Genomic DNA, 17,432 nt, shown 5'->3' with positions numbered 1-17,432 from the left:
CACTGGTAAATAGTTTTCTATATCTGTGAGTCTGTTTCTGTTTTGTTGTACACATTCAATTGTTTTATTTTTTAGATTCTGCTTATAAGTGATAACATACACCGTATTTGTCTTTCTCTGACTTATTTCACTAAGCGTAATACTCTCTAGGTCCATCTGAGAATATCCCTACCTTTAAAGGCAGTCTTGGAAGGCAGATTTGAACTAGCCTCCAGGCAGCTATCGAAACTAATTAGGAGCCAGTTAAAACTCCCTTGATGTTTGTGGGTTGTGGAAAATTCCCCAGGGAAAGGAGTGACTGTAATTAGAGGCAGGTCAGTGTAGTTACTTTCAAATGTGGAGGTCTTCCCTGGTGGCGCAGTGGTTGAGAGTCCACCTGCCGATGCGGGGGACGCGGGTTCGTGCCCCAGTCCGGGAAGATCCCACATGCCGCGGAGCGGCTGGGCCCGTGAGCCATGGCCGCTGAGCCTGCGCATCTGGAGCCCTGTGCTCCGCAACGGGAGAGGCCACAACAGTGAGAGGCCCGCGTACCGCAAAAGAAAAAAAAAAAAAAAAGAAAAGAAATGTGGAGTTCAGGACCTGTTGTTGTCTGTGGAAAGGAGGCATCAGGGGAGCCCCGGTGCGGCAGCAGCCACCCTCCCTCCACCCTGACGTGGAGCTCAGCCCAGGACAGCAGGTGTGCTTAATTTACATTACCAATCAGCAAAACTCATGTTTATGTCCTTTTCTTTGCTCAAACCTGCAAACAACTCTGTAGTCAAAAGCTTAGATTGTTGGGAATATTTTATTCAAAAGTTTCTACTTTTTTTTTTTCCTGTTTTGCATTTATCTAACAACATCTATGTATTTTTTCCTAAAATCTACTCTCCGCTTCTCATCTCAGTCTTCTGCCTAACTACTGTATAAATTTTTATCCTTTAGAAAGAAATAGAGCTTTATTCTGAAATTTTCTTATATCCATTTGTTACTCCTAATTTTCTTTGTGGATACTTTCTTAGCTTGAGAATTAAAATAGCATTTTTGATACTTTTTTTGGGATTTTCTAGATTCAGAGAGTACTCATTAAGGTTGTATATAATAACTAAAAAAACTCTCTTAATAATTGATTTAAATTATCAAAAAACCCCAGAGAACTGATGCCTAATATAGTTCACAGTGCGTTAAACCTGCTTATTGTGAGATGTACCATCCATGTAGAAGAATATGTCAGACATAGAGGTGTAGTAAAGAATAATTATGGAGTGAACATCCCATAACTACCACCCAGATCAAGACATGGAATATATGGGATATTGCTAGCGTCCCAGCAGTACCACGGTGTGCGCCCTCCCCAGGCACAATTTCCAACCCCCCTCCCCTTTCAGGTGACTACTAAAACAAGTGACACATGCATTTTTATTCCCCCCAATAGTAAATTTTATCCATGTTGGTGGAAAGTAGGAATCAGATAAAACAGAATAACCTGTAGTGAAATAACTTTAGTTAGAAAACAGAATATCTAACCGGGGGCAAGAGGGGCAGCAAGTGCAGCACAGGGGCCTCCTGCATAATAGATGTTCAGTTAACATTTGTTGGTCGATTAATCCAGGAGTGCCTGTAATTAGTACAGAATTTTCTTGATGATGTACAATTCTGTCCCTAAGTTGTACTTTCCCAAATTCTCGGGCTCCTAATTTGCCATTAGGACTGGATAGTATGGGAAGTTAGAGTGTGAGGCATCTTACATGCTTACTGTCTCCTAGATCGCTGTCAGGTTATTAATTCAATCAGGCACATGTATTATTTGCTTTAAGATTGTAATCTTCTAAAAGCAGATTATAGTAGAATTGATAGAATAGAATAGATTTTTCAGTGATTTACTATAGGAATAGTCTGAAAATAAGCTGTAATTAACAGAAGCAGGTTTGGGCCAGAATTCAGAGGTTAGCATTGTTTCTTCCTAATGAAAGCCTCCAAGGATGGCTCATGGGCCTGTATTACAGTTTTAGGGTAAAAAACATCATAATGCCAAACTGAGTATTTACTTTCAGTCTGTTATCAAAAAACTTTGTATGAATAGTTGCTTTTCTCACCTGATTTTAAAAATTGAGGTGAGATATACGTAACAAAATTTACCATTTTTATCATTTTTAAGTGTACAATTCAATGGCCTTAATAGAAGTACATTCACGTTATTATGCAGCCCTCACCACTGTCCATCTCCAAAATTTTTTCATCATCCCAAACTGCAACTCTGTACCCATTCAATAATGACTCTCCTGTCTCCCCGCCCCCAGCCCCTCACAGCCACCATTTCTGCTGTCTCTGTGAAGTTGGCTACTCTAGATACTTCATATAAGTGGAATCATACTTACATGTATTTGTCCTTCTGTGTCTGGCTTATTCCACTCAGCACAATGTCTTCAAGGTTCATCCATGTTGCAGCATGTGTCAGACAGAATTTCAGTTTTTTTAAGGCTGAATAATATTGTATGTTTTTCCACATTTTGTTTCCTCATTCATCTGTCTGAGGACACTTGGGTTCCTTACACCTTTTGGCTATTGTGAATAGTGCTGCTTTGAACATGGATGTGCAAATATCTGTTCTGAGCCCTGCTTTCAGTTGAATAGTTGCTTTTTAATCTTTTTACACCAAACACCTTTACTAGTGTTGATTTGACAGTCAGCTTCCCTCAGAAACTAGTTAATCAGTTAGAGCCTTATTTTCTCATCCTCATGAGAAAATAAGACAGAAGGGAAGTATCCAACATCACCTATTTCTATTAACGGTAGCACTAAGATAGGCACCAGCCTTTCAGTAATTAGGAGACTATGATGGTAGTTTTTTTGTTGTTAGATTTTTGTGTCTGTTATCCATTTGAGAAATAATAAAGGAGCATGTCATTTTTCCTTAAATGATCTGCCTTATTTTGTCTAGCGTATATGGCACTCTGTAATTTTAAAAGTTTGATTAAAAACCATTAGCAGCATATATAAAATGAAATACTTTTGTCTGTGCTTTTACTATGGAAATTTATCCTACATACTTTATTTCAACAGTTATTTAAGGCTTCTATTCTGGAGAGTTAGCATATGTCAGTGATTTGTAACCTTTCTGGTTTTAGGGCCCCTTTGTAGTCTCAAAAATTATTGAAGTCCGAAAAGAGCTTTTGATTATGTGGGTGTTAGCTCTTGATATTTACCATATTAGAAATTAAAACTGAGAAATTTAAAAAAATTACTAATTCATTTAAAAACAGTAAACCTATAAATATTATAAATAATATATTTTTTATGAAAAATGACTATTTTCTGACTAAAATAATTACTGAGAAGAGTAGCATTATTTTACATTTTGGTAAAATATCTTTAATGTCTGACTTATTGAAACGATAGTTGAATTCCCATTATGCTTCTGCATTCATTGTTACAATATGCTGTTTTTGTTGAAATGTCTGAAGAAAATCTGACCTCACACAGATATGTAGCTGGAAAAGGGAAGAGTATTTTAATAGTCTTTTCAGCTAATCATGAATATTTTTCTTTGATACTGTACTAAACTCAACAAATGGTAGTTTCTTAAAGGTTAGTAGCAATGTAGAATTTTAAATATATCAGTGACTTTTTGGTACTTCGTTATATTAAAATCCATTTGTCTTTCTTGCACCTTGAATGGCTCTGTCAAGCATAATTGGTATCATCATTCACTGGTCATTTGAAGAGTATTGCTTCAGCAAATTATGCGAATCTTCCGACTATTGACACACTATGAAATATACTGTCAGAAATTCACATTTATTAATATCACCTTCTGTTGCTTGCAGAGTGTCTTTAAATCTTGGGGAGCTATCAAGCTTATAGTGATAGATGCTGGTTTTCCCACAATTCTAATTTTAACTTGAAAGCTCTACTTTTATTATCAGCAACAAATACCATCAGTTGTTTTCTTTAAAGTGACAGCTCACTTTGTTCACATTAGAGAAAAATGTCTGCCAAAGACCCAAGCCTAAATGACCATAATTTGTCATTCATTCTTTCCAGTAAACATGGCATTTCATGAAAAAGCAGTTTGCTCAGCCCATAACTTAAACTATAGCACAAGTGCTTTTTCTTAGGATTACCACTGTGGTGCTGTAGTCAGCAGAAGTGCTATGTGTGTATTTACTGTTTGAAACACAGAATATTAAACAACCATGTCCTCAAGGGGTGAGATTTAATAAATTAATAATTTTTACTGCTGCACTAAGAACTTTTTTTATCTTTAATATTTATTTATTTACTTGGCTGTGCCGGGTCTTAGTTGCAGCGTGCGGGATCTTTAGTTGCGGCATGTAGGATCTAGTTCCCTGACCAGGGATCGAACCTGGGCCCCCCTGTTAAGACTCTGGGAGCGCAGAGTCTTAACTGCTGGACCACCAGCGAAGTCCCAAGAACATTCTTAAGTGAAGCTGGCATTTAAAAAGCTCTGATGAGCACTGGTGCTGGCTGGTGCTGGGCCTTTATTTGTGTCACAGAGCTGGCTGATAGTTTGACCCACTGTTGCTGTCGCACCGTTGATAGAAATTGTCAATGCAGTGAAGAAGACAAATAATGTCTTAGTTTTATTTTGAAAATAATTTTGACGTTATAGACCCCTCTCCCTCCAGGACAGTGTGAGGGAACTGATGGTTTACATTGTCGTGTTTAATGTGGGTGCTTTAGTAATTGTGGATTATGCTCTTAAATAGTTTAAACCCTGTGTATATATTGCTGGGTCTTGAGAAGTCGCTTTTGCTTTTCCCCTCTGTGGTGCTGTCCCCAGGCCAGGGTAGGGACTAAGGGAGTATTATACAGTGACATTAGACTTTCAGGAGGAAGGACATGGCACAATTTGAATTTTATAGCATTTGTTTTCACTTTTTCCCCTCGGGTACAAGTGCTTCCTGAGAGAATCTGTTTTGATTTTAGACACATAGGAAGTATATGTCCTGTGACTCACCTGAATTAGGGTATCTCCAGGAAATTATCTGTAGCTGCTGCCTTGCCCCCTCCTGCATCCTCTTACAGACTTTTACTGAGTAACTTGTTTGTGCTAAGCTCCTTGCCAGGGACGAGAAGGGTAGGCTTCCAGCCTCTAGACGCAGCGAGAGGAAGACTGTTGCACGGGTTAGTACGGAGTCTCTGGGAAGCTTCATGGGAGAGGGGGTGTTCGGTGGGTGTTAGAGGGGGTGTGGGCTGGCTGGGCAAAGGAGCAGCAGGTGTGGAGACATGAAGGAGAGGGGGCGCTCAGTACTTGGGGACATGGTTCAGGGAGTGGCCAGAGGGCGACGGCTGCAGCACAGGCTGGACGTGGAGGCTGTGGCAGAAGAGGACAGGTTGAAATCACATCCTAAGGGGTCTTGCTGGGACTTGATCTCATAGGCCAGTGGTTCTCAAAGCTGGTCCCAGACCAGCAGTGTTAGCGTCTCTCAGGAGCTTGTTAGAAATGCAGATACCGAGGCCCAGCCCTTGACCTTCCGTGTCAGGTATTTGGGGGTGGGGGTGGGCTGTCCGTTTCAGCTAGCTCTCTGGGGTGGGGGTGGGGTGGGGGTGGGAGACTGCCTGGGCGGGGCGAGAACAGTCCAGGCTCTCGGGGCAGCCTTGAATTTTAGAAAGATCGCTCTGAGGGTCCTCTGGAAGGTGGGGTGGTGTGGGGAAGTTAGGGATCAAGTTGTCCAGTGTCTTTGCGGATGTGATGTGGGCCTGGACTGAAGGCAGCAGGAAGGAAGTGGGGGTGGGTTTGCTGGAGGTAGATTCTCTAGGACTGTATTCTGGTAGACGATGTAAAAGCCGAGAAGACAGCTGTGCCTTGCTGTGACCTGCCGGCAGTTAAAGGCCTTTGCTGCCTTGTGTCTTCAGGGATTATTTTTTACTGAAAGTGAAAACATCAATTCAGAGAACTTGCCTGAGGCTCTCCTGCCTCCTCTTTGAAGATGCCTGCCGAACTCAGGCTGATGACCTCTGGGTGGTAAAGGTGCACCTTCAGGGCTCACGGTCCTAGGAAGGACAGTCTTAGGTGTTATTTCATGCACTATGCACAGCTGCGGGCAAATTTAGTAAATGGTACCTGGCACTCACGCCTCATGTTGCCTGTTGTCTGTAAGTTGGCGAGGAGCACCCTTTTACTATTCGAATTTTACCAGTCAGTTGCTCCATTTGATATATGTAAGTGTCCAGACGGGTCTCTGATTTCAGTTACAGTGATTATGATGTTATTATATGATATTCATATGTTCATGCAAAAAGGTGTATTAGAACCGTTATTCTTCAATATTTTAAAGTTCTTTTTTTTTATGTCCTATTTTGTTTTACAGATTTGTAAGACTCCAGGGCCTTCAAGCTGTGATTAATCCCATGGTTCCTGAAATGACTGGGAAAGCAGACGTTTTGTGTGCCAGTTGAAGAGTGTATGTCCATGTATATTTAAAACCTTCTTTCTGTGCATACACATTTACACGAGAAGGCAGGCTCATTCTTGTGTGCACTTGAAGAGTTTTACAACTGATGAAAATTAATTTAAGAATCAGATGGAGCAACTTGACACCACTGGGCTTGGGAGCCCGGGGAGAAAAATACATCAGTAATGGCCAGTTTTCCATATGGTCTTCACGGGTGAAGAAGGTTTGCAAAAAGAAGAAAAAAAAACTGGCACAGATTAGGCCTCAAAAATACCTCTCCAGTTTAAAGAAGGAACTAAGTGAGAAGGTGACTGAGGGAGAAGTGTGATTTCAAGCATTGCAGAGGGGAGCATGCAGTGCTTTTTGCACTTTATTTTTCAGTGGGTCTGGTGATTTGGACAGAGGTGAAAATTCTGGACCGAAGAGTGGCTCTTACTGTGTGGTTATGACTGGAGGGAAGCCAGTTAGGGTATGATGGGACAAGTTTGAACAGTGAACTGATTCCTTTGCCTTTTTTCAGTTAACTGTATTCCAGAAATTTTAATTTATTACTTCCCTTTTCCTTTCCTATACCTATAGGATAATACCTTAAGGTAGCAGTTGAAACTGATAATTACAAACTAATTATCAAGGAGCATCCGAGTAAAGCTTCTTTCCCTGGACTGTGCACGTGGCATTTGGAGACGGTCTCTGGAGGTGATCAGGAAGGTGCCCGTCAGCCGAACATGGTCGCTTTGTAGGGAGACAGTGGGGAGGAAGCTGACTCTCACCTGTGTTTTCCGTTTTAAGGGATTCTCTTCCGTGTTGAGGCTAGGAATCTTTGTATATAAGAGGAAGGCTACTTGATGGACTTAATTCTGAGATTAGTTTTTTTCCTTCAAGATGGAAAAGTATGTAATCTTTACGAGTGGAAAGGGGAGAAGTGACTAGGGTAGGAAGGGAGGAGACACAGCCTGCAGCCCAGCTTGGCTCCCGTTTGCCAGCAGGAGTATTTAGGATTTGAGGGGGGCCCACACTCAGACTCCCTCCCGTGAGAGCTTTAGAGCCTTCTGGCTCTGCTGAGGGAAGGGGCTTTCTCACCCGCCTCTATGGCACCGAGGGGTGCGTCGGCCTGCAGAGGGGCCCTCCCCGGGGACGCAGCCACCTGCTGGGAAGCCAGGTTGGGCTTCGAAGTTGGAGGTTTCTGGTTCTGAACAGTGGGGAAAGAGTCCTTTTTTCTCCTAAAATTTGGACTGCTGTCTGCACAAACTCTGGTCTGTTTTGCACGGTTTGTGTGCCTTTTTTTCCCTTTATGCAATCTTTTTCAGCTTTAGCAGCAGAGATTTGTCTAGTTGAGAAAACAAGCCAGAGGGTGGCTTCAGAAGGAAGATGATCCCCATGTATTCTGTCTCTGCATCTGAGCTTTTGAAGAGAAGATTCCAGCTCGAGGGATTCTCAAAGCCTTAAGTTACTTGAAATCTATGTATTTGCAGCCCTTTGTCTCTGGAATCACATTACACTAAACTGGAATCTCAGGCTGAATAAGAAGAACCAAGTTGAGTGAAAAGAAGAACACTCAGTTTCTTTATCACCACTTGTTAACAATGCTCTTTCTCCAAAGGGTCAGCCCCCTCTTCCTCTGAGGACTTGAACATAAAAATGGACCCCACGTTGTTTTTAAGCATTACCTTTTCTTAGCGGACTGCCGTCATCTTTTCTAGAGGAATTTTTTCACTATGCATTTGGTGGATCTTTATAAAATACTGACCTTCTAATTAGAACCGGGTCAGTCTTAAAAGGGGGTCAGGGAAAACAGCGCAAGCCAACCACAAAAATAACATCGATCTGTCAGTGGAAGCAATTTTTCAGCATTCAGCATTACTTTTTAAGTAAAACGGTTCTTCAGAAAAAAGTATGTATGCAGCGGTGGAGCATGGGCCTGTCCTGTGCAGTGACTCCAACATCCTCTGCCTGTCCTGGAAGGGCCGCGTCCCCAAGAGTGAGAAGGAGAAGCCCGTGTGCAGAAGGCGCTACTATGAGGAGGGCTGGCTGGCCACGGGTAACGGGCGCGGCGTTGTTGGCGTGACCTTCACCTCCAGCCACTGCCGCCGGGACAGGAACACTCCGCAGAGAATCAACTTCAACCTTCGGGGCCACAACAGCGAGGTGAGCGGGCTTCTGTTTCCCTTTTGGTCTGGTCACTAGCAGTGGATTTGAGCCCATCCTGCATGGATTCCAGTTTCTCAGACTTGCTGCTGAGGGAGACTTTTCAAACGTGAACCTTGTCTTGTGTGTGTGTCCCAGTCGGAGACACAGTTCCCGGCGGGCTGTGTCACCTCTCCAGCGTCCCTGGTCCTCCTCTCCCTGCGGTGGGTGGGCTGCCCCCTGGCAGGGACACCAGGGCGGCTTTCTGACCAGGTGTGAGGTTGGATGAGACGATCCTAACCTGCCTGTCATGCTCTGAGCCTTTATGGTCGCCTGTATCCATGGCAAAGAGTCACTGCCCCAGTGTCAGATGGGGAGTGCAGGCCATGGAAGTGGTGCTGGCTTGGCCGTGCACAGTTCACATCTGCATGCTTTGTGATGGTGTAACACCTAGCTTGTATTCTTGTAGTGGGAGGTAAACAAATGAATTAATTGGACAGAGGTGAAAGGAGTAATTGGACAAGAGTCATGGTTTTTCACATCTATGGGGTATATTCTGTTGAGGACATTATATATATATGTATACATGCGTATAGATTCCTCTGGGCTTCTGAAACATAACCATGGTCATTATCTTTGAAATTCCTTCAACCAGCATTTAGTGAGCAGTGTGTTTACAAGAAGAGTTGTACTTGCATAGCGTGTTAACCATATTCATGCTTCACTGTTCACTAGTTTCTTATGAGGAATCCACCTTAAATTGTCACTAGATGGTTTTTGGTTAGTCGTTATAAAGGGGAAGAGTATTTTTGAAGGGTAGCATACAGTAAAGTGCATTAACCGTACGCATACGTACGTCTCAGTGATTATTTACATACGCAGTCACCCATGTAACCTTCCCCCAGATCAGGGTGTAGAACATTTCCAGGACCTCTCACAGGTACCTGCTGCCCCTTCCCAGGCCCTACAGCCCACTGAGAGGTGACCCAGACTCTGGCTGTGTCATCACAGATCAGTTGTGCCTGTGCTTGAACTTCATGTAAGTGGAATCATTCATTTTATTCTCTTTGTGTCTGGCTTCTTTGACTCAACATTGTGTCTGTGAGATTCATCCTTGTCGTGTGTGCTGTTAGTTTGTTCCTTTTAACTGATGTTAGTTTTCCACTGAAGGAGGACACCACAGTTTTTCCATTCCTCCATTCTTCAAATGGTGGGCATTTGGAATGCTTCCAGTTTCTTGCTGTCTTGGTGAAACCTGCTCCGAACATTCGTGTGCGTGCCTTCTTGTGGACCTGTGCACTCATGACAGGTTTCCAGGTTGCACAGTGGGCATGCATTTAGGTGTAACAGGAATTGCCAGGAACAGTTTTCCAAAGTGATTGTGCCGTTTGATACCCCTACCATGGATGTATGAAAAGTTTCAGTTGTGTAAGAAACTTCTTTTGGATTTGAACTTTTCATATTAAAAAAAGGTAGTTTCATGCAAGGAATTTTGGTTTACAGATTCTTCTGTCCTTACTACACACACACACACACACACACACACACACACACACACACACACACACACCTGTAATTTTGAACTGGATGCTCTCTTAAAAGACATATTTTTCTTTTTCTTTTTAATAGATCTTTATTGGAGTATAATTGCTTCACGATACTGTGTTAGTTTCTGTTGCACAACAAAGCAAATCAGCCATAGGCATACGCATGTCCCCATATCCCCTCCCTCTTGAGCTTCCCTCCCACCCTCACTATCCCACCCCTCTAGGTCATCGCAAAGCACCGAGCTGATCTCCCTGTGCTATGCTGCTGTTTCCCACCAGCCAACTATTTTACATTCGGTAGCATATATATGTCGATGCTACTCTCACTTCACCCCAGCTTCCCCCCCGCCCCGCACCCCATGTCCCCAAGTCCATTTTCTATGTCTGCCTCTTTATTCCTGCCCTGCAACTAGGGTTCATCAGTACCATTTTTTTTTTAGATTCCATATATATACGTTAGAATACGGTATTTGTTTTTCTCTTTCTGACTTACTTCACTCTGTATGGCAGACTCTAGGTCCATCCACCTCACTACAAATAACTCAATTTCATTTCTTTTTATGGCTGAGTAATATTCCATTTTATATATGTGCCACATCTTCTTTATCCATTCATCTGTCAATGGACACTTAGGTTGCTTCCATGTCCTGACTATTGGAAATACTGCTGCAGTGAACATTGTGGTACATGACTCTTTTTGAATTATGGTCTTCTCAGGGTATATGCCCACTAATGGGATTGCTGGGTCATATGGTAGTTCTGTTTTTAGTTTTTTAAGGAACCTCCATACTGTTCTCCATAGTGGCTGTATCAATTTACATTCCCACCAACAGTGCAAGAGGGTTCCCTTTTCTCCACACCCTCTCCAGCATTTATTGTTTCTAGCTTTTTTGATAGTGGCCATTCTGACCGGTGTGAGGTGATACCTCATTGTAGTTTTGATTTGCATTTCTCTAATGACTAGTGATGTTGAGCATCTTTTCATGTGCCTCTTGGCCATCGGTATGTCTTCCGTGGTGAAATGTCCGTTTAGGTCTTCTGCCCATTTTTTAACTGGATTGTTTGTTTTTTTTGTATTGAGCTGCATGAGCCATTTGTATATTTTGGAGATTAATCCTTTGTCTGTTGTTTCATTTGCAAATCTTTTCTCCCATTCTGAGGGTTGTCTTTTTGTCTTGTTTATGGTTTCCTTTGCTGTGCAAAAGGTTTTGAGTTTAATTAAGTCCCATTTGTTTATTTTTGTTTTTATTTCCATTACTGTAGGAGATGGGCCAAAAAAGATCTTGCTGTGGTTTACATCAAAGAGTGTTTTTCCTATGTTTTCCTCTAAGAGTTTTATAGTGTCTGGCCTTACATTTAAGTCTTTAATCCATTTGGAGTTTATTTTTGTGTATGGTGTTAGGGAGTGTTCTAATTTCATTCTTTTACATGTAGCTGTCCAGTTTTCCCAGCATCACTTATTGAAGAGGCTGTCCTTTCTGCATTGTCCCTTGTCGTAAATTAGGTGCCCATATGTGCATGGGTTTATCTCTGGGCATTCTATCCTATATTTCTCTTTTTGTGCCAGTACCATACTGTCTTGATTACTGTAGCTTTGTGGTACAGTTTGAAGTTGGGGAGGCTGATTCCTCCAACTCCGTTTTTCTTTCTCAAGATTGCTTTGGCTGTTCGGGGTCTTTTGTGTTTCCATCCGAATTGTAAAATTTTTTGTTCTAATTCTGTGAAGAATGCCATTGGTAGTTTAATAGGGATTGCATTCAATCTGTAGATTGCTTTGGGTAGTATAGTCATTTTCACAATATTGATTCTTCCAATCCAAGAACATGGTACATTTCTCCATCTGTTTATGTCATCTTTGATTTGTTTCATCAGTGTTTTATAGTTTTCTGAGTACAAGTCTTTCACCCCCTTAGGCAGGTTCATTCCTAGGTATTTTATTCTTTTTGTTGCAATGGTAAATGGGAGTGTTTCCTTAATTTGTCTTTCTGATTTTTAGTTGTTGGTGTGTAGGAATGCCAGAGATTTCTGTGCATTAATTTTGTATTCTGCAACCTTACCAAATTCACTGATTAATTCTAGTAGTTTTCTGGTGGCATCTTTAGGATTTTCTATGTATACAGTATCATGTCATCGACAAATAGTGAAAGTTTTCCTTCTTCTTTTCCAGTTTGTATTCCTTTTATTTCTTTTTCTTCTCTGATTGCCATGGCTAGGACTTGCTAAACTATGTTGAATAATAGTGACGAGAGTGGACATCCTTGTCTTGTTCCTGATCTTAGTGGAAAAGCTTTTAGTTTTTCACCGTTGAGTATGATGCTTGTTGTGGGTTTGTCATACATGGCCTTTATTATGTTGAGGTAGGTTCCCTCTGTGCCCATTTTCTGGAGAGTTTTTTACCATAAATGGGTGTTGAATTTTGTCAGAAGCTTTTTCTGCCTCTATTGAGATGATCATATGGTTTTTATTCCTCAATTTGTTAGTGTGGTGTATCACATTGATTGATTTGCGAATATTGAAGAATCCTTGCATCCCAGGGATAAGAGATATTTTTCTAATGCTGTGCAACAAATCACCATGGACTTAGTGGCTCACAACACCCACTTCTTATCTCACAGTTGTGTAGGTCTGAAGTCTGGGCTGGGTCCTCTGCCTGGGGTCTCATGGTGGCATCAGGGACTGTGAGCTCCTCTGAAGCTGGGGTACCCCTCAGACGCATTCAGGTTTTTGGCAGAAATCAGTTCCTTGCGGCTGTAGGACTGAGGCCCTGAGCTCCTAGAGGCCGCCCACCACTCCTGCCACATGGCCCTTTCCATAACGTGGCTGTTTGCATCTTGAAGGCCAGCAGGAGAGCATCTGCTGTAGCTTGGAGTCTGACTTTCCATCTCTGAAAAAGGGTACATCTGATTAGGTCAGACCCACCCACACTCCAGGTGAGGGAATCATATAGGGTGTGCACACCAGGGGCTGCTGTTTTAGAATTGTGCCTACCACAAAAGAGGTGATTATAATTCCTAGTGACATGGATATTTCACTACTGAAGCTATTTCATGTGATTTTTCCATTTTGTATTTTTACTTTTAATTTTTCTTTTAATTGAAGTATAGTTGATTTACAATATTGTGTTAGTTCCTGATGTACAGCAAAGTGATTCAGTTATATATACATACATACTTTTTCATATTTTTTTCCATTATGGTTTATTACACGATACTGTAATCGTTTCCTGTGCTAATTTCTATTCTTAACATTAGAATAGTTCCTATTTATTGAGTGCCTGCCAAGTAGGGTGACCAGCCATCCTGGTTTCCCAGCATGTGTGACTGTCAGTGCTAAAACTGGAAAATCACAGGCAAACTGGGATGTTTATTCATCCTACTGCCAAGGGCCAGACATAGTACCAGGTGCCTTGCAACCAAATTACTTCGTGTGGTTTTCACAGTAGACTTAGGGATAGATATCACTTTCCTATTTTACAGGTCAGAAAGCTAAGGTTTATGGATGCTAACTGGTTTGCCTAAGTTCATACAGCTCGTATGGAGGAGAGCTGGAATTGGATCCCAGAGCTCCGCCATTCTCCTTCAGTGTACCTTTATTTTCTTAAAACTTGTGTTAGGTGTAAGTTCTCAGTCCCTTAACCACAGTTGTGAAATCTAAGGACTCTGAAAATGGAAAGTTTTTGCATGACTCATTTAATGGCAAGACATGAACTGATGTGAGGCTATTTTTTGTCCTCATCCTGTCATGTCGGCTGCAGAAATGTTTATGTTTTTATTATGCGTGCTGCCCAGACCCTGCTGGGGGTGTTGTGTATTGCTGGTGTCTCCTGTTTTCAGGCCTAAAATTTCAAAAACTCTGAATTTCAAAACTTACCTGGCTGCAGGGATTTTGAGTACATGATTATGAGTCTGTATCTTCCTTTAAGGGAATCATGAAAAGCAACCTCTGAAGAGTTTTATGTTTTTTCATTTTCAGGAAGGCTGACGTTTAAGTCATCTCTGTCCATTGCTTAGTTACCTTATCTTCACTGGCCTTCCACTCGAGGAGCCAAGTCCCCCTGCCCCCACCCTGACATACCCTAAAAACTCTAGTCAAGAACTGTCGCAGGATTTTACTGTCTTCTGGCCATGGGATGACCAAACTGCGCACGTCAGGTCTCGTGATCTGCTGTTTCACAGCTGAAAAACTTGGGAATGTTTTTCTTTTAGAAAACAATTCATTACGGTTATTATTGATGACATGCAAGTTAGTCACCGATTCTTCATTTAAAGAGATTTTCTTCACTTAAGTGCGGACAGGCATCCATGCGTGTTTGGTGGGATTTGTTTCATTACAGGGACACATCCACTGTAGGAACGGTGTCTCCTGGGTTCCTGGATCTGGTTACTTCTTCTCTGAGAAGCTTTTTCTGACCCTCTGCCCACCCCCACTCCCCATCCCAGGCTGTACACTGTACACCGAACAGACTTCTGTGCTTGCCCTGGTAATGCCTTATTACAGTTACCTGCTTGTGTAGATTGGTAAACTTAGTGAAGATTGTCTGTTCTCGTGTCTTAATTTCCTCACCTCCTACTATTTAAAATGTCATTCGTTTATTTTAATTTCCTTTAACTTGTTAGCCCACTTCAGTGGGGCTTCTTTTCCCACCACTCCACTGAGATGGTCACATTCCCAATGACCCCACGTTGCTAAACCCGTAGGCCACTTTATTGCACTTGCTGTCTTGGAAGCCTTCAGTGGAGTTGAAACGTTATTTTCTCTTGCTTTCCAGGACACCAGGCTCTCCTGATTTTCCTCTTACCTGTCTGGCCTCTACTTTCCACCCTTTTTGCTGGCTCTGCCTATTTTCACCTCATTGTTAATAAATGTTGGAGGGCCCCAGGGATGCATCTGTTTCTAGATAATCTCTCCAAGTTGGTGCTAAATCTACCTATATGCTGATGGTTTCCGAATTTATATCTTCCACCTGCCATCACCTTCTAGTTCCAGATTCTGTTCTACGATTTGTTATATGAGATACAGAATTGGACATCAGTCACTAGGCTTCCCAAACTGTAGGCCCTCTAAGAGAGAACTCCTTTTCCCCCTGCCCCTTTAGCCTCCATCTGTCTTCTCCATCTCAGGAGATGGCCCCATGGCTGGCCAGTGAGTCACACCGTACGCTGTACGCGCAGCAACCTCCCTGCCGTTTCCTTTTTCCCAGATCCAGTTATTAGCAAGGCCTCCCACTGTATTCGACTTCCAAGTGATGTCTGAAACATGCCTTCCTCTCTCCTTCACACCATGCTGTACAAGCCTACTCACAGATCTTTTGACTTAAACTCTGTTGTTAACCCATTGTGGAGGGCTCTGCTTACCAGGGTATATTTAGTTTCTCAGGTGTCATTAAAGTATTCTGATTTATATCTGATGTACTTTAGTTTTCTTTTCTCTTTCCTAAAAATACTGTATGACATAGGTCACAATACTGAAAAGAATGAGAATTTCTGGATTATAAGAATGATCTCCCCTTGTAGTTGAATCTCAGGTTTCTGTCATGCTCCGTGGTGTGTCTAGTTCACCCTCCTTTCTAGAAGCCCCAGGGCTCCGGGGGGATTGCTGAGCCTGGGCTTGTTTTTGCATCACTGTGCATGGTGATGGTCAGCTTTCTTAAACTTAAAAGAGATTTGAAAACTGCTTTAGATTTATAAACATTTGTACAGGATTCAACATATTTAAGGGTCATACACTAATTCCAGAGAGAAAATTTGACAAATTCTGGATTAAAGCCAGTGAGAAGACACAGGGAATCTTTTATCTTCCTTCTAAATTCTTCATAAAAAGTGACTTTTGGTAGATTTGTGGTCACCCACTGTGGTATCACAGTGATAGATGGACGGGAGGACGGTGATTTACTTCCTGTGGTGATGGCCTATTCCGTTCCCCGCTCTGTTCCTGTTTTTCTATATCTCTGTTCCAAGAAGTTCTAGCTCTACCACTTAACTAGCTGGTGTGTCCAAGCTGTTCATGTCCTTATTTTACTCATGGTTAAGTTGAAATAGTAATTTCTTTCTTTCAGAGTTGTCGTGAGAATCTATGAGAGTATATTTCTGAAAGGACTTCTGGTTTTTTTTTGAAGAACATTTTATTAGCCTAATCACATAAGTTTCTATTAATTTTCATTTCCATAATTAAACTCATGATTTTATGTAGTTCTCCTGATCTGCAATCATACTGTAAGCTATTGCAGCACACTGAGCAGTGGAACCCTGTGAAGCCAGCTATGTTCTTAGCAATTAAGAAGTTGAACATTCAGATACAGGAAAGTAAATATCCACAGAGTACTGCTAATATCTGTGTCAAGTCGGTTGTCTTTCATCCCTGCCTTTGAAAGGACTCTGAAAATAGTGAGCGCAGTGTACGTAAATGGTGATGTTAAAGTGTTTCATACTCTATTTACTGACTCATTTTGGGCTCTGTAAATACTTGAGGGGCCACGCTAGGCTGTAAGCTGCTGGACTTCGGCTCCGCAAGGATGAAAGAAGAGCCATTCCTGCCCAGATGACCTGCGTGTCAAGAGAATGGATATGGTTTGTAAGGAAATAATGTTGCTACTGCTGATGACAGTTGCCACATATTATATGGCCACGATTTTTTTATGTGCTTTATGTCCACTGTTTAACCCTCAGAACAACTCTCTACAGCTTTGTTTTACTATCCCTGGTATACAGGTGAAGAACCTGAGGATCAGAGGTGTTACGGAAGTTGTCCAAAGTATAGAGCTAGATGATGACAGTGACAGATCTGGGATTTGAATTCATGCGTGTGTGTTCTTCCTTCTGTAAGACACTGCTTCGAGAAGAGGCGAACCACAATGAGCAGAGAGACAGTTATGAGTGAGACGGGAGTGCAGCCACTTACACACTGGAGGTATTTGAGAAGCAGCTCTTTTAAATGTTCTTATGAATTCTTATTTTGAACAGAGAACTGTTCTAGCAAAGAGGCAGAAATAGGCATGTTTCTGGATCTTTAGGTCAGAATTTCCTAAGACAGAATTCGTAAATCATAAATTTTAAGACTTGTATGTCTGAAAATACCTCCATGTTGCCTTTGCTCTTGATGCACAGTTTGGCTAGGTATATATTTCTAGGTTGGTTCCTTCAGAATTTTGAAGGCATTTTTCCATAGTCTTCAAAGTTGCAGAGTTATTACTGAGAAGCATAATAGTTAAGAGTTCAGGCCCTGAAGCTGGATGCAGTTTGAGTCCCAGCTTTATCACTCAGTAGTGTTGTGACTTTAAGGGTGTTGTTTAATTTCTGTGTACCATAATCTTCTCATTTGTGAAATGTGTTTGTTGTAAGGATTAAATGAGTTACTGTATGTAAAGCAT

The 17,432-nt window shown here is 41.9% G+C and overlaps 1 protein-coding gene across 3 annotated transcripts in view; it reads left to right on the top strand.

Moving 5' to 3' along the window:
• Positions 1–17,432, top strand: part of TULP4 (TUB like protein 4) — a 225,203-nt gene that overhangs the window by 51,654 nt on the left and 156,117 nt on the right. For all 3 annotated transcript variants that reach the window (XM_004278894.3, XM_049695450.1, XM_049695451.1), the window contains one exon: positions 6,312–8,540. In XM_004278894.3, the coding sequence (XP_004278942.1) occupies positions 8,289–8,540 (252 nt within the window). In that variant the 5' untranslated portion in view covers positions 6,312–8,288. The remainder of the gene's footprint in view (positions 1–6,311; positions 8,541–17,432) is intronic.

Source organism: Orcinus orca, chromosome 12 (genome assembly GCF_937001465.1).
Source record: "Orcinus orca chromosome 12, mOrcOrc1.1, whole genome shotgun sequence".
NCBI classification, from domain to species: domain Eukaryota; kingdom Metazoa; phylum Chordata; class Mammalia; order Artiodactyla; family Delphinidae; genus Orcinus; species Orcinus orca.
The sequence above is the reverse complement of the archived record's forward strand: the minus strand, read 5'-3'. Positions and strand labels throughout refer to the sequence as shown.